Below are 15,934 nucleotides of genomic sequence, written 5' to 3'. Positions count from 1 at the left end.
GTGCACTGTTGAATCAATTCAAACTGTTAACGCTCTATCAAGGGGATAACAAATACTCAAGTGCTTTACAGCTTTCCATAGTGGATTTTAAGTTATTTATTTATATACCTATTTATTTGAGGCACATGTGTGTCTAAAGGGAATCCTAAATAAAATCTTAAAGCCCAGCTTTGGTGTTTGTTGGCACTGGGTGGTGGGTCTGCAGGAACCTGCAGAAACGAGGCGGCAGCTCCACATGTGGGAGGTTACAGCGGCTTTGACTCACTTGCAGTCCTTGTCAACATCTAAATCGACATAATACTAGAAATACTTTTCTAACACCTGGACATCACTACATCACTTAAAGCTCATGGGCTGCTCTTTGTTTAAATTAAATCTCTCTTCTTGTTGATTAGGCCTGAAAGTATACGAACATCAAACATTAAGAAAACGATACAAATTCCCCATTCTGCAACACACCGGCCGGTCGGGGACTCAAACCCGGGTCCAGCGGGGCGGGTCAGGGTGAGGACTCGAACCCGGGGCCCGGTGGCTGCGTTAGGTGGGACCGGGACTCGAACCCGTGGGCCTTGCGGGTAGCTTAAGTCAGGCTGGGACTCGAACCCGCGGTTTACGGGTGAATTAGGTCGGGCCGGGACTCGAACCTAGGGCCAGGCGGGTGGGTTCGGTCGCGGCCGGGACTCGAACCCGGGTCCCATGCGCTGCAGGGCCCCGGGCGGGCGGAAGCGCGACGGCGGATGGGGCGGACGGTGCCGGCGGATGAGGCGGGGCCGCGCCGCTCCGGGCCGGGCCGGGCTGAGCCGCGCCGGCACCCGCGGCCATGAGCTACGAGCAGCGCCGTGACTGGGGCCGCGGTCGCGGCCGGGGCCGGGGCCGGGGCGGCGATGGGGGTGGCGCTGCCGCCGCCGCCACCGCCTCCTCCGCGGCGGGCGGGCCCGGCGGGCGGGGACGGCACCCCGGCCACCTGAAGGGCCGCGAGATCGGGCTGTGGTACGCCCGCAGGCAGGGCCAGAAGAACCGGGATGCGGACCGGCAGCAGGTGAGGGACGCGGGGACGCGTTCCGGGGCGGGGGCCGGTGCCTCTGCGCGCAGGCAGAGCCGGGGGTGGCTGGTCGTGCCCGGAGCCCTGGTCACAGCAGCGGGCCGGTGTGTGAGGGCTGCCGCGGCCGTTGTTGGTGTGCTCTGATGATGGACGCTGTGCTTTCTGCCCTAGAGAGCTGTGGTGCGCATGGACGAGCGCAGGGAAGAGCAAATTGTGCAGCTGCTGAATTCTGTCCAGACTAAAAACGACAAAGAGCAAGAAGCCATGTCCTGGTGGTCCGGGGACGAAGAAGGGTAAAGAGATATAGTTACCAGTTCTTTTATTTATTTTGAATGGTACAAATTTTCCACAAGCTGTCAGGAAGATGTGTCAGAGGTGACTTACCTTTATTGAATGTACTGCCTCAACAAATATCCACCAGTTTCTCCACATGTGTTGTCACACTGAAATGATTGTAGTCATTGCTGTAAAACTCTTTCATTATTGCTGAGTTTGGAGTGTTAAATTTCTACTTAGACTCAGAAAACTTCTAACTCATCTCAAGGCCTACTACAATAGATACATGGGACTTCTCAGCTCTCTTGGCCTCTGGAATTACTCTTCCAGAGGTGGATTTTGGCTTCTGTTTTCGGTTATTGTGCAGTCTTGGAACATTTTCGCAGGGTCTGTTCTGGAGTTGTTAAGGATTTGCAGGAATAGCTGGAGTAGGCTGGTGTGCTGAGTGAGGGGATTGGGGCTCCATTTGGTGAGGCATCCAGTTATGGGGCACTGGGTCAAGCAGTAATTCTCTGATGATGTTTTGTTGCTTTGGGGCTTCGTTTGGTACAAAAGAACGTGTTGTTTTTTGGATCCTGATGTCAGGTTGTGGGTGGTTGCTGGTTTGAGACTTTATTTGGTTTAAAGATTTTCACTGCAGTGACAGACCCAGAGCAGCTGTGGCTGCCCCTGGATCCCTGGCTGTGCCCAGGGCTGGGTTGGACACTGGGCCTGGAGCAGCCTGGGGCAGTGGGAGGTGTCCCTGCCATGGCAGGGGTGGCACTGGGTGGGCTTTGAGATCCTTCCAACCCAAATCATTCTGTGGTTCTCTGTTCCCATGGACTGTTGGTTCATTAACTGCTGGATGTAATTACCTGCACCACCTGCATGCTGGGGGAATCTGAAGTTCTTGTTCTGTCATTACAGCCCTGCTCCAGAACAGCCTGCCAAAGTGAAACCAAATGCTGAGAAAGCTCCTGTAAGACAGACACCAGCCTGGGAAAAAACATCCCTGGATTTGGATGTGGAATTCCTCTGTGAAAAAAATGAGCAGGATGCTGATTTAGATGAGCAACTTAAAGAAGAGTTAATGAAGAAGAGATCTGATCCCAGATATATTGAAATGCAGGTACTTTTCCATGTGTTAAGTTGAAAACTTTTCATTGGATTTTTTTTTAAATTAAGTTAACCTCAAAATGTAATACCTCGTAATTTACTGGAAAGTTGTCATGATGTTACTATTGATAGAACAGCAATTAAAATCAGAAATGACAAATTTCAGAAACAATTACAATCTGAAATTTGAAGCTGACGTGTTGTTCTGTTGGGTGGATTTCCCTTTCTTCTTTATGGATTGTGTCCCTGCAGTTAGGTCTGTAACTGCAGAAGCACAGCACTGGGCTCTGAAGGAATGGCCTCTTGAAAACAGAGGTTTTGTTTTGAACAGTCACGTACAGAAAATTGTCTTTCCCTAAACACCAGTTCTGTCTTCCATACCAGGCCCTGCTCTTGTACCTGTATATACCTGCCTTGTCATGTACTTAACTGTTGGGCTGAAATCGTTTTTCTAAATTGAATGAAACTGAAACAACACATGGAATTAAAGTTATTTCCCATGGGCCTGTGCTTATACAAGTGTTGTTGAGCAGTTTGTCATTATTTTGCAGTGTAGCCCAAACTAAAGGGTGAAATCTAATAGAAGTGAAATCTGTTCTATTGCTTCGGTGCTGAAAAGGTGTTTAAAGAGAAATATTTTTTTCTTTTTCCCCAGAGATTCCGAGAGAAGCTGCCCTCATATGGGATGAGAGAGGTGAGTGTGTATTGAGAAAGACTCTGTGGTGCAGTGCTCCAAAACAGGGGCTGTTATTAATTGATGTTAGTTCTTAGGCTGATATCCCCTGTATGCAGTAGAAATTGAGTATTCTGATATGTTTGTTTTTGCAGGCTCAGTGGGTGATCAGTGAGCTTCCTACAGTCCCTCTATTTGCCATAATGTCCTTGCTGTTAGCATTTGTTCTTAAAATAGTCATACTCCCCTAAACAGTCCTTGGGAGGGGAGGGGAGGCTGCAAAACTGTTCCTGTTGGTACAAGAAATGTTAAAATATTGTGCTGAAAACCTTTAGTTTGTGCAGGCTTGGAGTCCAGCAGGGCAAACTCTTGTGTTCAGTCTCCAAAGATCTACAGGAGCCAAGCAGAAAGCAGAAGGGTTAAAAATATATTTCAGGCTTTCATTTTAGTTCTTCCACGTTGCTTTCATACAGGCTCTGAAGTATTTAAAGCTAGTGTTGAGGTTGGGCATGCTTTAAACCCTATACACGGGAAGTGCAAATGTGCAGAAATGGCTTCTGTGAGGTTTAACCTAAACTTTTTTGGTAGCATTACAGGAAGCAGCCGAGCCTGTTGCTACTTTGCTCAGAGTTCATCCCACAGGAGCAGAGAATTCTCAGAATCCTCCACAGTGTGTTTGCAGCAGCAGAGCAGTAATGGTTGTGTCTTTGTGTGGCCAGGAGCTGGTGAAGCTGATCAACAGCAACCGCGTGACGGTGATCAGCGGCGAGACGGGCTGCGGCAAAACCACGCAGGTGACACAGTTCATCCTGGACGACCACATCGAGCGTGGCCTGGGCTCCACCTGCAGGATCGTGTGCACGCAGCCCCGCAGGATCAGCGCCATCTCCGTGAGTGCCCCTGCCCAGTCTGCTGCAAACAACAGTGCTGGGAACCTGCACTAACTGGCTGTTCACAAGGTTCAGCGTCCATGGAGCGCTGGCACTGCCGCCTCCTTCTTCCCTGGCTTTAGTCATGGGTTAGAGCTGTGGTTTTAATGGATTTGGGCAGTGCAAATGCCCATTAAGATACAAACTAATGTTGTGTCAGGCCCTCTAGAGGTGTGTTAATGAGCAGGAAAGAATCTGGCTTTCAAATGCTCAGTAGTTACTGTCCTTGATAGTTCAGTGTCAGATGGCCAAGCTCTGAAAGGGGAACCTGCTGCTGATGCCCTGTGTTCCTCGAGAGTCTTGTCCCTGGGTTGCTGCTCTCAGGGGAGGAGAAAAGGTGCTCTTCAGGGCATTTCTTTATTTACGAACCTCTCAGTACCAGGTGTTCCTACTGGTGAGCAGCTGAGTCACAGATCAGCCTGATTTTCTTTGTCCCCCTCAGGTGGCTGAGAGAGTGGCTGCTGAGAGGGCCGAGAGCTGTGGCAATGGCAGGAGCACGGGGTACCAGATCCGCCTGCAGAGGTGAGCGGCTCCCTGGCAAGGGCCTCTTGTTATCCAAAGGAGACCATTTGAAAAGTACTTCTAAAAAGAAAGAACTGCTTTCCTGCTGGTGTTTTCCCCTGAAGGAATTCCTGTGAGGAAGGAATAAGGTTTTTGAATTTTAGGAAAAGGTTTGAGTGCATTTAGTATGTTTTATGTGACAGTGACTATTCTAAGTTAGGCTTTGTCTAATAAGTCCTGTTTTCAGCTCTTGTAAAAGGTTCTGCTGTGGGCAGAAATAAAACTGATGTCCCTAATCAATGAATTTCAAGGAAAAGTGAAAATGCTAAAGGGGGGAATGCTCCAAACCATATTTCTGTGGAAAGCTGTGCATTTGCTCCACATATTTATGGACTAATTCCTTGGGACCACGTAATAGGTGCAGTGACAGAGCAAAAGCTTTTCCATTTGTAGTTGGCTATAATTTAAAAATCTGAAGTGGTACCAGCACGTAAGGGAACCCTTTTGTTGAAGCAAAACTGCTGGTGAGAGAGGAGAGCTGAGCCCTCCCAGCATTTTAACTGGGGTTCATAGAATCTCTCTGCTATTGCTCTTTGCTGCCAGGGCTGTGCATGTGAGTGCCCTCTGTGCTGAGCCTGGAGAGCTGCAGGAGGTGGGGATCAGCACCTCAGTGTGTAGGAGGTGGCCAAGGGTGTCTGGGAAGTCAGGGCCTCTCCCTGCTCCATTCCCCAGCCACAAAAGTGTTGCAACAGTGGCCTAATTCCTTGTGCTGAGTGAGGGAGGCAGTGTGAGGCACATCTGCATCATGTCTGCAATGGCACCTGCAGCTGGGGTTTAAGGTTTTACAGCATTTTGTTAAATACAGAGGAAAACTGAGGAGTTCTTATTGTGTCTTTCAGTCGCTTGCCAAGGAAACAAGGTTCAATTTTGTACTGTACCACAGGAATTGTCCTGCAGTGGCTCCAGTCAGATAAGTAAGGGCTCCTGTTTAATGAGACACTGAATGCAATTATGGAATGAGTCTTGAGCTGTTCCAAACAGTCATGGCTCTGCTTTTTATTTTTTCTAAAAGCAAAAGTTTAACTTCTTCCCCTTCTATTTTAGGCACTTATCCAGCATTAGTCATGTAGTTCTTGATGAAATCCATGAAAGAAATCTTCAATCAGATGTTTTAATGAGCATTATTAAAGATCTTCTGAATGTTCGGCTGGATCTGAAAGTCATACTGATGAGTGCTACTTTAAATGCAGAGAAGTTTTCCGAGTACTTTGGTAGGTGAAATGCTTCCTGGAAATGTTCTTCTTAACTAATTTAGGCTTCTACAGTATAGTGCAGTTCTTGAATTATAGCATTGATTTGTATCAAAAGAAGAAATTACTTCAGTTTTACAAATATCTGCCAGCTGCTGGAGATGCAGTTTCTCTCAGTTTTATCTCATTGCTTCTGGTTTTGCTTTTCAGACACATTATGGAAACAGAATCCACAGAGTGTTTTCCTAGTAAATATTTACCATGTTTAGCATTCTTGCTCTGAGGGGGCAAGCAGATTGAACTTTGAGTTGTTCAGTCTCACAGCTTTTTCCAGTAGCTGGAACCAGTTGAACATCCTGGTGTGGAGAATGCTGCCTGTCCTTTTTTTATTCAGCAGCCTTATTTGGGGTGAATGTGACATCTTCCCTGGCAATTGGAAATGTCCTGTAGACAGGGCAGCTATATTGCAGAACTAGTGAGGAATGTTGTTGCTTCTGTTCTTTCAGTGCAGTATTTCATCAGTAGTTCTAAAACTGAGTTCTGCCTCCCTCCACAGACCATTGCCCAATGATTCACATCCCTGGGTTCACTTTCCCAGTGGTGGAATATCTGCTCGAAGATGTCATTGAGAAATTGAGGCAAGTGTTTTTTCTGAACATAATTTCAGAGAGTATTTGTGGGGGGGGCTTGGCTTAGTGTATGTATGCTCAAAGATTAACTTGGCATAAAGAAGAGTTGCCTGTGTTTTTCAACATAAAACCTCCTAAGGAGGGCCTTGTACAGTAATTACAGGTGGCAGACAGTTACCTGGGAATATTGGCTTGAGGAGGAGAACAGTTTCTCTGTTGCTGTGGTGAATTTTCAGGTCTCTAAATCAAGCTAGTCTTCTTGCTGTTCACTTTTTCCCTACGTGTTCTCATACTTACTAGGGTTGGTCCCTGCTTTTGTAAGATTTCTGTCAGAAGAGAAACTGAAGATTCTTACACATGATTTAGCTAAAGCACAGCATATTGTCCATGGTTTGAAAACTGTGCAGCTGCTCTAAATTCCCTCAGTTTCAGATGGAAATGTGTTTGCTCCTGCTGTGCAAAGGTACTCCCCGGAGAAGACGGACCGCCGGCTGCACTGGAGGAGGGGCTTCATGCAGGGCCACATGAGCAGGCCAGAGAAGGAGGAGAAGGAGGAGATCTACAGGCAGCAGTGGCCAGGCTACCTAAGGCAGCTGCAGGGCAGGTTGGGTCCAAGTTTCTCTTCTGCTTTCAGTTTTCAGGCAGCTCTGAAGTGACAGCCATAAATTAGTGCTGTATTGTGTTGCTGGGCTTTAGTAACAGTGGGATAGTGGCTGCTGTGGAAAATGGTGATGGAGTTGTCTGTACAGTTGGCTGGCAGCTAGTGAAGGGCTTTAGAGACAGCAGGATTAGCTCCCTTTGCCTCTGAGTTGTTCAAATTAAATTTCAATTCTTTACCTAAATACAAATTGTCAGTCCCTGGCTCATCAATGAGAAGGAGGGAGGTCGTGCAAGTGCTTAAAACAGTTCAGTCCTGACATGGTAATTCTTCAGCAGTTCTGAACTGACAATAGTCACACTGAACTAAATGTGGAGAGCACTTTGGAGGTGCAGGAATTCTCAAAGAACTGAGCTGATTGCAGGTGGGTTCATGGCTGGGTGGCTCACTCAGAGCCAGGCAGCAGGAGCCCTGGCTTTGCATGTCTGTGCTTTCCCTGCTGCAGGTATTCAGCAAGCACAATCAGTGCCCTGGAAATGATGGACGATGACAAGGTGGACCTGGACCTTGTAGCAGCACTGATCAGACACATTGTGCTGGAAGAGGAGGTACAGTGGGACTGAGCTGGGGGCAGTGCCAGAGCTGGCAAAGGCTTTGGCTGGTCACACAGAAAGGAGAGAAATTTTTGTTTGCTCTTCTAAGTAATTGAACAGTTCTGAACTACTGTTATGTTCAGATAAATACATGGAGGTAGCTCTTTTATAGAAAAAAAAAACCTTGACAGACTGTACCAGGCTGGGTCAGTGAGGTTTCAGATCCACATGCCCACCATATATCAGTGTGCAAGGAGCTGGCTCTCTCTGCAGTGTGTCATGTGTTCTGACTTCCCTTCACTGCCTCTTTTCCCCATAGGATGGTGCAATTCTGGTGTTTCTGCCAGGCTGGGATAACATCAGCACTTTGCATGAGCTCTTGATGTCTCAAGTCATGTTTAAGTCAGGTAAAAGCCAAACTCTCTGTGGGACTTCTGGCAGTGGCATTGGGGGCAGACTCCTTTTGCATGGGGTTGCTGCAGTTGGGCTGGATTCATTTTTTCCCTTGTCTCTTCTCCGAAGTGTTCAGCAGTTTTTGTGTGTCTGGAATCCTTTCCTCTGCTAACAACAACTCCTTTTTCTCACCGTGGGAGTGACAATCTGAAAAACAACCTGATCTGCATCTTCTTCCTCTTGTCCTTTCCTGCAGCTGAGAGAACTCGATCCAAAACTAAACTCCATTCTGTGTCTGCTTCCTCTGTGCTTCATCCTTGAGCAGCTTCCCCTGCTTTGCTGATAGTTCCCTTAAATCCTGTTGATTTGAGAATTTCTTACAGACTCTGTGCCTGTCTGACACACTTGTCCTTTTGCATGTCTCATATTTCCATCTCACCTGTCTTAGCTGGGCTCTTGGCTGTTCCAATGGTGACTTGCAGGGTGGTTGTGTACATTCCATAGATGCAGAATTCCAGTTCATTGAAAGATTCATTGTCAGTTCGTGTATTAAACTTGACCAATTATTTAATAACTTCAGAATTTAAAAAGGAAGTCTGAATTACTATACATAACTTCATATATTGTCTTAACTCATCATGTTATAGCATCATAAAAAAGGCCTTTATACCTTTTTATGTTAGAATTTGCTGCTATGATACAAATACCTGTGATCTCAGAGCAAGAAGCAGTAGCCTGACTTGCAGCCTATTTTCTGTTCTGCATAGTTGATTTAATAGATTTTCCTATAAAATTGGAAGTTTCTATGCTTACACCATATCTTTTACTGATTTTTAATTTTCAGATAGGTTTATTATCATCCCTTTGCATTCACTGATGCCTACTGTTAACCAGACTCAGGTATGCTTCTCTGTTATTGCAATATTTCACAACTACAAAAAAAAAAAAAAAGAATGAAGCACATGTTTGATTTTGGCAAAACCATAAATGGGCCCTGGATAATTACAGGTGTTCAAGAAGACGCCGCCAGGAGTGAGGAAAATTGTGATTGCAACCAACATTGCAGAAACCAGGTAAGTGCCTGGCTGCCCAGAGCCAGGAAAGCTGTGTTTAACAAAAGAAGTGGAAGTGATAATTTAAAGTATAAACTGGTTTGGTGTTCCTGAAAATACATTTGTGTTTGTGCCATTAATTTATAACACTTTATCTTTAGAAATATTTATAGACTAAACAGAGTTTTCCTATAATTGTTTTAAACAATCCAACCAACTCTGTTGTTTTGAACAGTTAAACTACAGGAATACTAAACAATTGCTAGAATGATTTGTACTGGATAATCTGAGCTGCCTGTCCTCTGCTCAGAATCCAGGTGGGGATTTCTGCCAGACCAAGGAGAATAAATCAGTAACATAGTTCTTAATGAAATTCCAAAGAGAGATTTTTTAAATTGCTGACTCTGTTTGGGAGGGAATAAAGAGAGGCCAAACCCAATCCTAGGTCACACTTGCAAAGATGGAAAGTTGCTTTTTTTTCCTCTTTTTTTTCAACAGCATCACAATTGATGACGTCGTGTTCGTTATAGATGGGGGGAAAATAAAGGAGACTCACTTTGACACCCAGAACAACATCAGCACCATGGCAGCAGAGTGGGTCAGCAAAGCCAATGCCAAGCAGAGGAAGGGGCGAGCAGGAAGGTAGGAACGGGGGTGCTTAGGGAAGTTTGGGGATGTTGAGTTTCCCACAGTGCTGAAGGTTCTTTATTATTTGCATGTACTGCCATTGCTGGCTCCTGTTCCTGGGCAGGGAATGATTTCCTTGCCTTCCTAGGAAGCTGAACTGACTTGTGCTGTGTTTAACTCCAGAGTTGCCCTCCTATAGAAGAATGTCCTGCATTTTGTTGTCATTTTTGTCATTGCCCTCACACCTGATTTGTGAGGCTGGTACAGTAAAGTGGAAATGGTGTAAAAATTATTTCTGTGTTCTCTGTGCCTCTTTCCTGCTGATGGGTCTTCAGAAGACTGAAGTGGCTTTTCAATTGAATGCACTTCAGTTCTAATTCCTTGAGGAGTTTTGGGAAGCTCTTTGTAGGAAACAGAAGCATAATGTCACAGTTTCATTGGTAAAAAACCCCCAACGAATGACCAAACCGAAAAGAATAGTTTCTTTAAATCATTGCAGGGTTCAGCCAGGCCACTGTTACCATCTGTACAACGGGCTGCGTGCCAGCCTGCTGGATGATTATCAGTTACCAGAGATCCTGAGGACACCCTTGGAAGAACTCTGCTTACAAATCAAGGTAAAGGCAGGAATCTTCAAATATATTTATTATCTACTTTTCCATTGGGATAAGTGGTTGAGAGAATAAGTTAATCCAACTATGAGCCTCAAGTTGTTCAACCAAAACAGTGAGAATGCCAGTGAGTCAATTTATATGATCTCTTAAAAGAATTTTTCTACGAAGTAATTTTAGAACTGGTGTGAATTTCCTTTTTGGCAGTTTGCATAGAATTCCTTACGAAAGCAGGAGGATTGCCATGTGTATGTGAACTGAATGAAGAACAGATCATTTTGCTACAAATTCCATCAGTAGTACATTTTTTTGTCCTTAGTTCTTAACCCAAGAACTTCTAACTTGGGCTGTGAATTACTCACACTACTTCAATGAGTGTGGTTACTGCTGACCAGTTTTAGACAGTCATCTTTCTCCAGCTGCTGTAGGCTTTTGTTGTGATTTTTCTTTCAGATCCTGAGGCTTGGTGGAATTGCCTATTTTCTGAGCAAACTGATGGACCCCCCCTGTCGTGATGCTGTGATGTTGGCCATAAATCACCTCATGGAGCTGGTAAAGTGTTGCTTCATCTGTTCAGAGCCGTGGTACTGGGGGTGTCAGCAGGCAGGTGTGACTGCACAGCTCTGGGCATTGCAGCCCTTACCCGTGTGCAGAGCCTTGGTGGACCCTCACTGCACAGAGGGGACATTCCACACAATCCATGCTGCTTGGGGGCTTTGCAGAGCGCTTCTGAGGGGCTTTGTAAATGACTGCAGACAGACACGAGACCCTGCACTTCAGCTCCCTGCAGGAGTTGATTTAACGCCCTCCTCTGTACCCTGCTGCCTCCCTGCCTTGCTGTTGCAGGTGGGTCAGTGAGGAGTTGAAGACAAATGAGGCACGTGGGAGAAGCACCTTGTGTCATTGTTCCCTTGGCTGCTGGGGAAGGAGAGGTTCATGGCACGTTTGTTCTGCTGACTCCTTGCTCTGGTGATATTGTACAAATGAGTTGTAGCCATAGATGGAAACGTCTGGTTTGGATATTAGTGGGTGGTACCTGTGTGCCAAGGAAATCCTCCCCATTTGACATGGTGTGTTTGTTCTTTCCTCTCTGCCCTTGTCCTGGCAGAATGCTCTGGACAGGCAGGAGGAGCTGACTCCCCTGGGTGTGCACCTGGCACGGCTGCCCGTGGAGCCACACATTGGGAAGATGATCCTGTTTGGAGCCTTGTTCTGCTGCCTGGACCCTGTGCTGACCATTGCAGCCAGCCTCAGCTTCAAGGACCCTTTCGTCATCCCTCTGGTAAAGTCTCACAGATGACAGTTACATGTGGGAATTTAAGAATCTCAGGAGGATGCTGGGACTCAGTGAGGTGTTATAGTTTAAGAGCACTTTCATTAATGTCATGGTAATTACATTTTTACTAGTGAGATTGCCTTTGCATACAATGAATTATCATTTTTCCTGTGGAATATTTGAAATAACTATAATTTTCACGTGTTACATACAAAGTACTTCTGTACAGATGTACCTGAATTTGGAGAAGAGAACTGTCATATCAGTCTAGGTATTATGCAGGTTCTAATTTTTAGGGCAAAGAGAAAATCGCAGATGCAAGAAGAAAGGAGCTGTCAAAGAACTCAAAAAGCGACCATCTGACTGTGGTGAATGCCTTCACTGTAAGCATGTTTTCATGTGGTTTTTTTCTTCTGGAATTTTAATTTGAGTAATATTGACGATCCTAAGGAAAAAGCTGATCAGCTTATGCTCTGTAGGCTTTGTTGTTTGGCTTCTACAGAAACATAAAACCAAACTGATTTTCACCCTTCCAGTGTTGCATAATCTTGTCTCCAGGCTCAGTAACCTGATTTCTGGTGGACAAGTCTGAAAAAGACAAAGGAAATAGTATTGTAGTTACCTTGCTGAAGTTGTTCACTCTTGTCCTTCTGGCCTCTACAAGAGGCTGAAGCCAACTTCAGAAGTGTGGGATGTTGTGCTGTACTGTGTTGTGGTGAGGAGAGGAGGAAATAAACGGCCTGGAAAATGCATTTACTGCCCAGAACTTTAACTTTGTTAATTCCAACAAAGAGTGGGTGCTCTGGCAAACACAGCCAGGTGTCACTGCCCACCAGGGAAAAAGGAAGGTTGTGATGCAGCATATTGTGAAGTTGTGTTTTTCTGCACTCTGGTGTGTGCACATATGCAGAGAGATCAAAGGAGTTACTTTCTCCCTGGTAGGGAACATGTGACTGTTTGTTGACCTCCAGTTTTGGCTGTGCTTAAGTCTGTAGTGTTCACTTACAAACACCTTACACCTCTGGTTTTCATTCCTAGGGCTGGGAAGAGGCTCGGAGTTGTGGTTTCAGGAACGAGAAGGACTATTGCTGGGAATATTTCCTGTCCTCAAATACCATGCAGGTAACAGCATCCTGCCAGGGTCAGACAGGATCCTGTCTGTGGGGAAGAGGAGGAGCCTTTGGCACAGCATCACTCTGTGCAATTTTTGTTGTTTCCTAGATGCTGCATAACATGAAGGGGCAGTTTGCTGAGCATCTCCTTGCAGCTGGATTTGTGAATAGTAGAAACCCCAAGGATCCCAAATCTAACACCAACTCAGGTAACTGTGGAGGGAAAGGGAGCATTTATCCCAGCTGAAATCTCAGCTTGCAGAATTGCCTTACTCACTTTGCTGTCTCCTGCAGGTAATGAGAAGCTGCTCAAAGCAGTCATCTGTGCTGGCCTCTACCCCAAAGTGGCAAAGATCCGGCCCAGCTTCAGCAAAAAGAGAAAAATGTGAGGGTTTGCTGTAAAGTTGGTTTGTATTCAAGGTGTTTTCTGCTTGGCATAATTTGGCAAGGTGAAGCAGTGGCTTGAGTGCATGAATGAATCTGACTTTAGAGTTTGAGTCATGGTTGTGCATTACTTCCTCTGAGAAGAGTGGGATTGTTGATTTCTTAGCATCTGGATTCCTGCTAACACCTGAAATAACTTGTGTGACCATGCATAATGTTACAACACCTCAGTAGCACTGCTCTAAAGGGGTTCTACAGCAGCAGTTGAAACACTGCCACTTCTGGTTATTTGGGAAAAGAGACCCCAGGGATCCTGGTCTGTTGATTTATCACTTCATGTATTAGCAGACTCTTTTTTATTTGTTGGTTTTTTTTTCCTTTGAAGGGTGAAAGTTTGCACCAAGACAGATGGATCAGTTAATATCCATCCCAAATCAGTGAATGTGGAGGAGACAGAGTTCCACTATAACTGGCTGGTGTACCATTTGAAGATGAGGACCAGCAGCGTGAGTCAGAGCTGTGCTTGTGGGGTTCATTTGTTGTATTATCCCCTCCTGAATGAGACTGGGTCAGGGTTCAGCCTTTGTTCTGGGGCCTTCCTGTCCTAGGCCATTCCTTGTACACACCATCAGATTATTTCCTTTGTGAAACTGGGGTATTGTACCACAAATAATGAACTTCTGTGGTTTAGTCCTTGGGGTTTTTTTGGAGGATTTGGGTTTTTTAAGGTCTGGCAGTGACAGGTGCAAATTCTTTTAGTTTTTTGTTTGTTATTTTTTTCATTTCAATACAGTCTTAACACTTCTCAATATGCTGATGTTTTTTCCTCTCATTGTTATGGAGCATCTGGTTTGATTTCACCACTGTGTGAAAGACTGAAAGATTTGGGACCGTTTTTGCCCTTGTGCAGTCTGATTTCATGTAACTTTTTTTGAGCTGAGTTGCTTCGTGCATTTCTTCAGAATTTGTGAGTAACTGAGTAAGGATCTTCTGGAAATCTGTAGGAGTCTCATTAAGGATTACTGATGACACTTGAGATATTTTGAGGGTGATCAGACAATTCTGTTGTTGTGCAGATTTACCTGTATGATTGTACGGAGGTGTCTCCATACTGCCTTTTGTTCTTTGGAGGGGATATATCCATTCAGAAGGATAAGGACCAGGACACCATCGCTGTGGATGAGTGGATTGTTTTCCAGTCTCCAGAAAAAATAGCAAACTTGGTTAAGGTAACTCTTTCAAAATAATGTACCTGGAAGGCTCAGTGTAACATTGGTTTTGCTTAGGGATCTCTGGATTTGATATTCCTGTGAGCCTATTGATTTATCACTCAGGGAGATGATGTTTGAAATGCACTCCCAGCAAGCAGTGTAAACAAAAGAGATCCAATTTTGCACAGATACTGTGGGATGACTTGGTCAGTACAGGAGATATCCACATGGATATGGAAACTGGAGAGTGGGGCTCCTCAGTTAACAGGAATGGGTTCCATAGAACTGTTTAATATTAGATCCCAGAAATCACACCTGACTCTGGTTTTTTAATGCTATTTTTATTTTAAACCAGTCTTTTTAATCCTGAGGCAGTTAGCTGTAAGTGCTGGGTGGGCTGTTAGAGGCATCCCTTCCAGAGCTGGTCACCTCTCATCAAAGAAACTGGGTTTTGAGAGACAGTGTTTGATCCTGAAAATAGCAGTGTGGAGATGAACTGAGGGGAGAGGAGCAGGTGTAGAGGTCAGGAGAGCAGGGGGCCCTGAGGCACTGGAACCTCTCTGTTGATGCTGTGTGTAGCTCTAACTACCCATCTCTTGCCTTTTTCCTTCTTTTCCGTTATTACAACGCTTTCCAGAAATTGAGAAAAGAACTGGATGATCTTCTACAAGAGAAAATAGAGAGCCCCCATCCCGTGGACTGGGATGATATAAAAAGCAGGGACACAGCAGTGCTGACGGCGATTATAGACTTGATCACCACGCAGGAGAACGAGGGCGTCAGGAACTTCGCGCCGCGCTTCCAGAGCGAGCGCTACAGCTGACCCTCACCTGCCAGCCCCGCACCTTCTTTTGATAGCAGTTCTTAGCTAGAGAACAACTTCTGTAGGGGAAGCTGGTGCTTTCCTCATCCTGAGGAGCAGTTATCTGGAGCTAGTTGGCAGTGTGTGTGTGTGCATGTGTTCTGTGCTCGGTGTAGCTTCATGAGGGACAGAGAGGCAGTTGGTGGATGGTGTAAGGTTCTTGTCCTGCTGTAGCTGTTTTCTTTGGGATTTTTACCCATCAGGCAACAGATATTTAAAAACCCTGCTAAAATACTGCTTAGTAATACCTAAACTGTTTTGGTTTTTTTTTATTCTTTTAATGAGGTGTGGTGAGTAATTACACTTGCTGTGTTATTCCAGCTGTGCAGCAGTCTGCTCACCAGTATTCCACAGAAGGTAATTACAGCTTAATTTAACGAAACTTGAAAACACTTGTTGAATTTGTGCGGTGGGAGGAAACTATCTTCAGAAATTTTTCTCCTTTTCTGCATTTCATCCCATTCAATTAATCTTCCTTTGTTTTCTGTCCCCATCCATCATCACTACTGACTGAAATTGCAGATTGCAGAAAGCATGGTTAGATGAAAGTCATGTTGGGTTATGTGTTAAGGTTTCATTGCATTCGAGGGTTTTTTTTGTTTTTTTGTTTTGTATTTTTTTAAGAAGTTCATGTATGGGTTATAGTATTCCATTAAGAGTCTTTTTTTGCAAGTCTGATTTCAACTGTTCTCACTGTTTTGAATGTTCTGTTTTGAATGATCTCCAGCTATGGAAGATTATTTGAATAACAAAGTTTGTTAAGGATTTTGAGGTTTATCCTTGAGAAAAAAAGCCTGGAAATACAAACTTTTCTCCCTTC

At 45.1% G+C, this 15,934-nt stretch overlaps 1 protein-coding gene across 1 annotated transcript; it reads left to right on the top strand.

Annotated features, from left to right (window-relative positions):
• The first annotated feature begins 764 nt into the window (after positions 1 to 764).
• On the top strand, positions 765 to 15,934 carry DHX36 (DEAH-box helicase 36). The gene is made up of 25 exons (XM_030954364.1): positions 765 to 1,039; positions 1,214 to 1,335; positions 2,225 to 2,426; positions 3,069 to 3,107; positions 3,806 to 3,976; positions 4,458 to 4,537; positions 5,416 to 5,490; positions 5,621 to 5,787; positions 6,323 to 6,404; positions 6,859 to 6,999; positions 7,499 to 7,601; positions 7,906 to 7,993; positions 8,824 to 8,879; positions 8,988 to 9,052; positions 9,530 to 9,673; positions 10,158 to 10,275; positions 10,723 to 10,821; positions 11,378 to 11,551; positions 11,842 to 11,928; positions 12,584 to 12,667; positions 12,767 to 12,866; positions 12,952 to 13,042; positions 13,427 to 13,547; positions 14,118 to 14,270; positions 14,890 to 15,934. The coding sequence occupies exons 1-25, from the start codon at positions 821 to 823 to the stop codon at positions 15,073 to 15,075; spliced, it is 2,967 nt and encodes a 988-aa protein (XP_030810224.1). The 5' UTR covers positions 765 to 820; the 3' UTR covers positions 15,076 to 15,934.

The sequence above is a fragment of the Camarhynchus parvulus genome, chromosome 9 (genome assembly GCF_901933205.1).
Source record: "Camarhynchus parvulus chromosome 9, STF_HiC, whole genome shotgun sequence".
Classification (NCBI taxonomy): Eukaryota; Metazoa; Chordata; class Aves; order Passeriformes; family Thraupidae; genus Camarhynchus; species Camarhynchus parvulus.
Note: the sequence above shows the minus strand (reverse complement) of the source record. Positions and strands in the feature narration are given on the sequence as shown.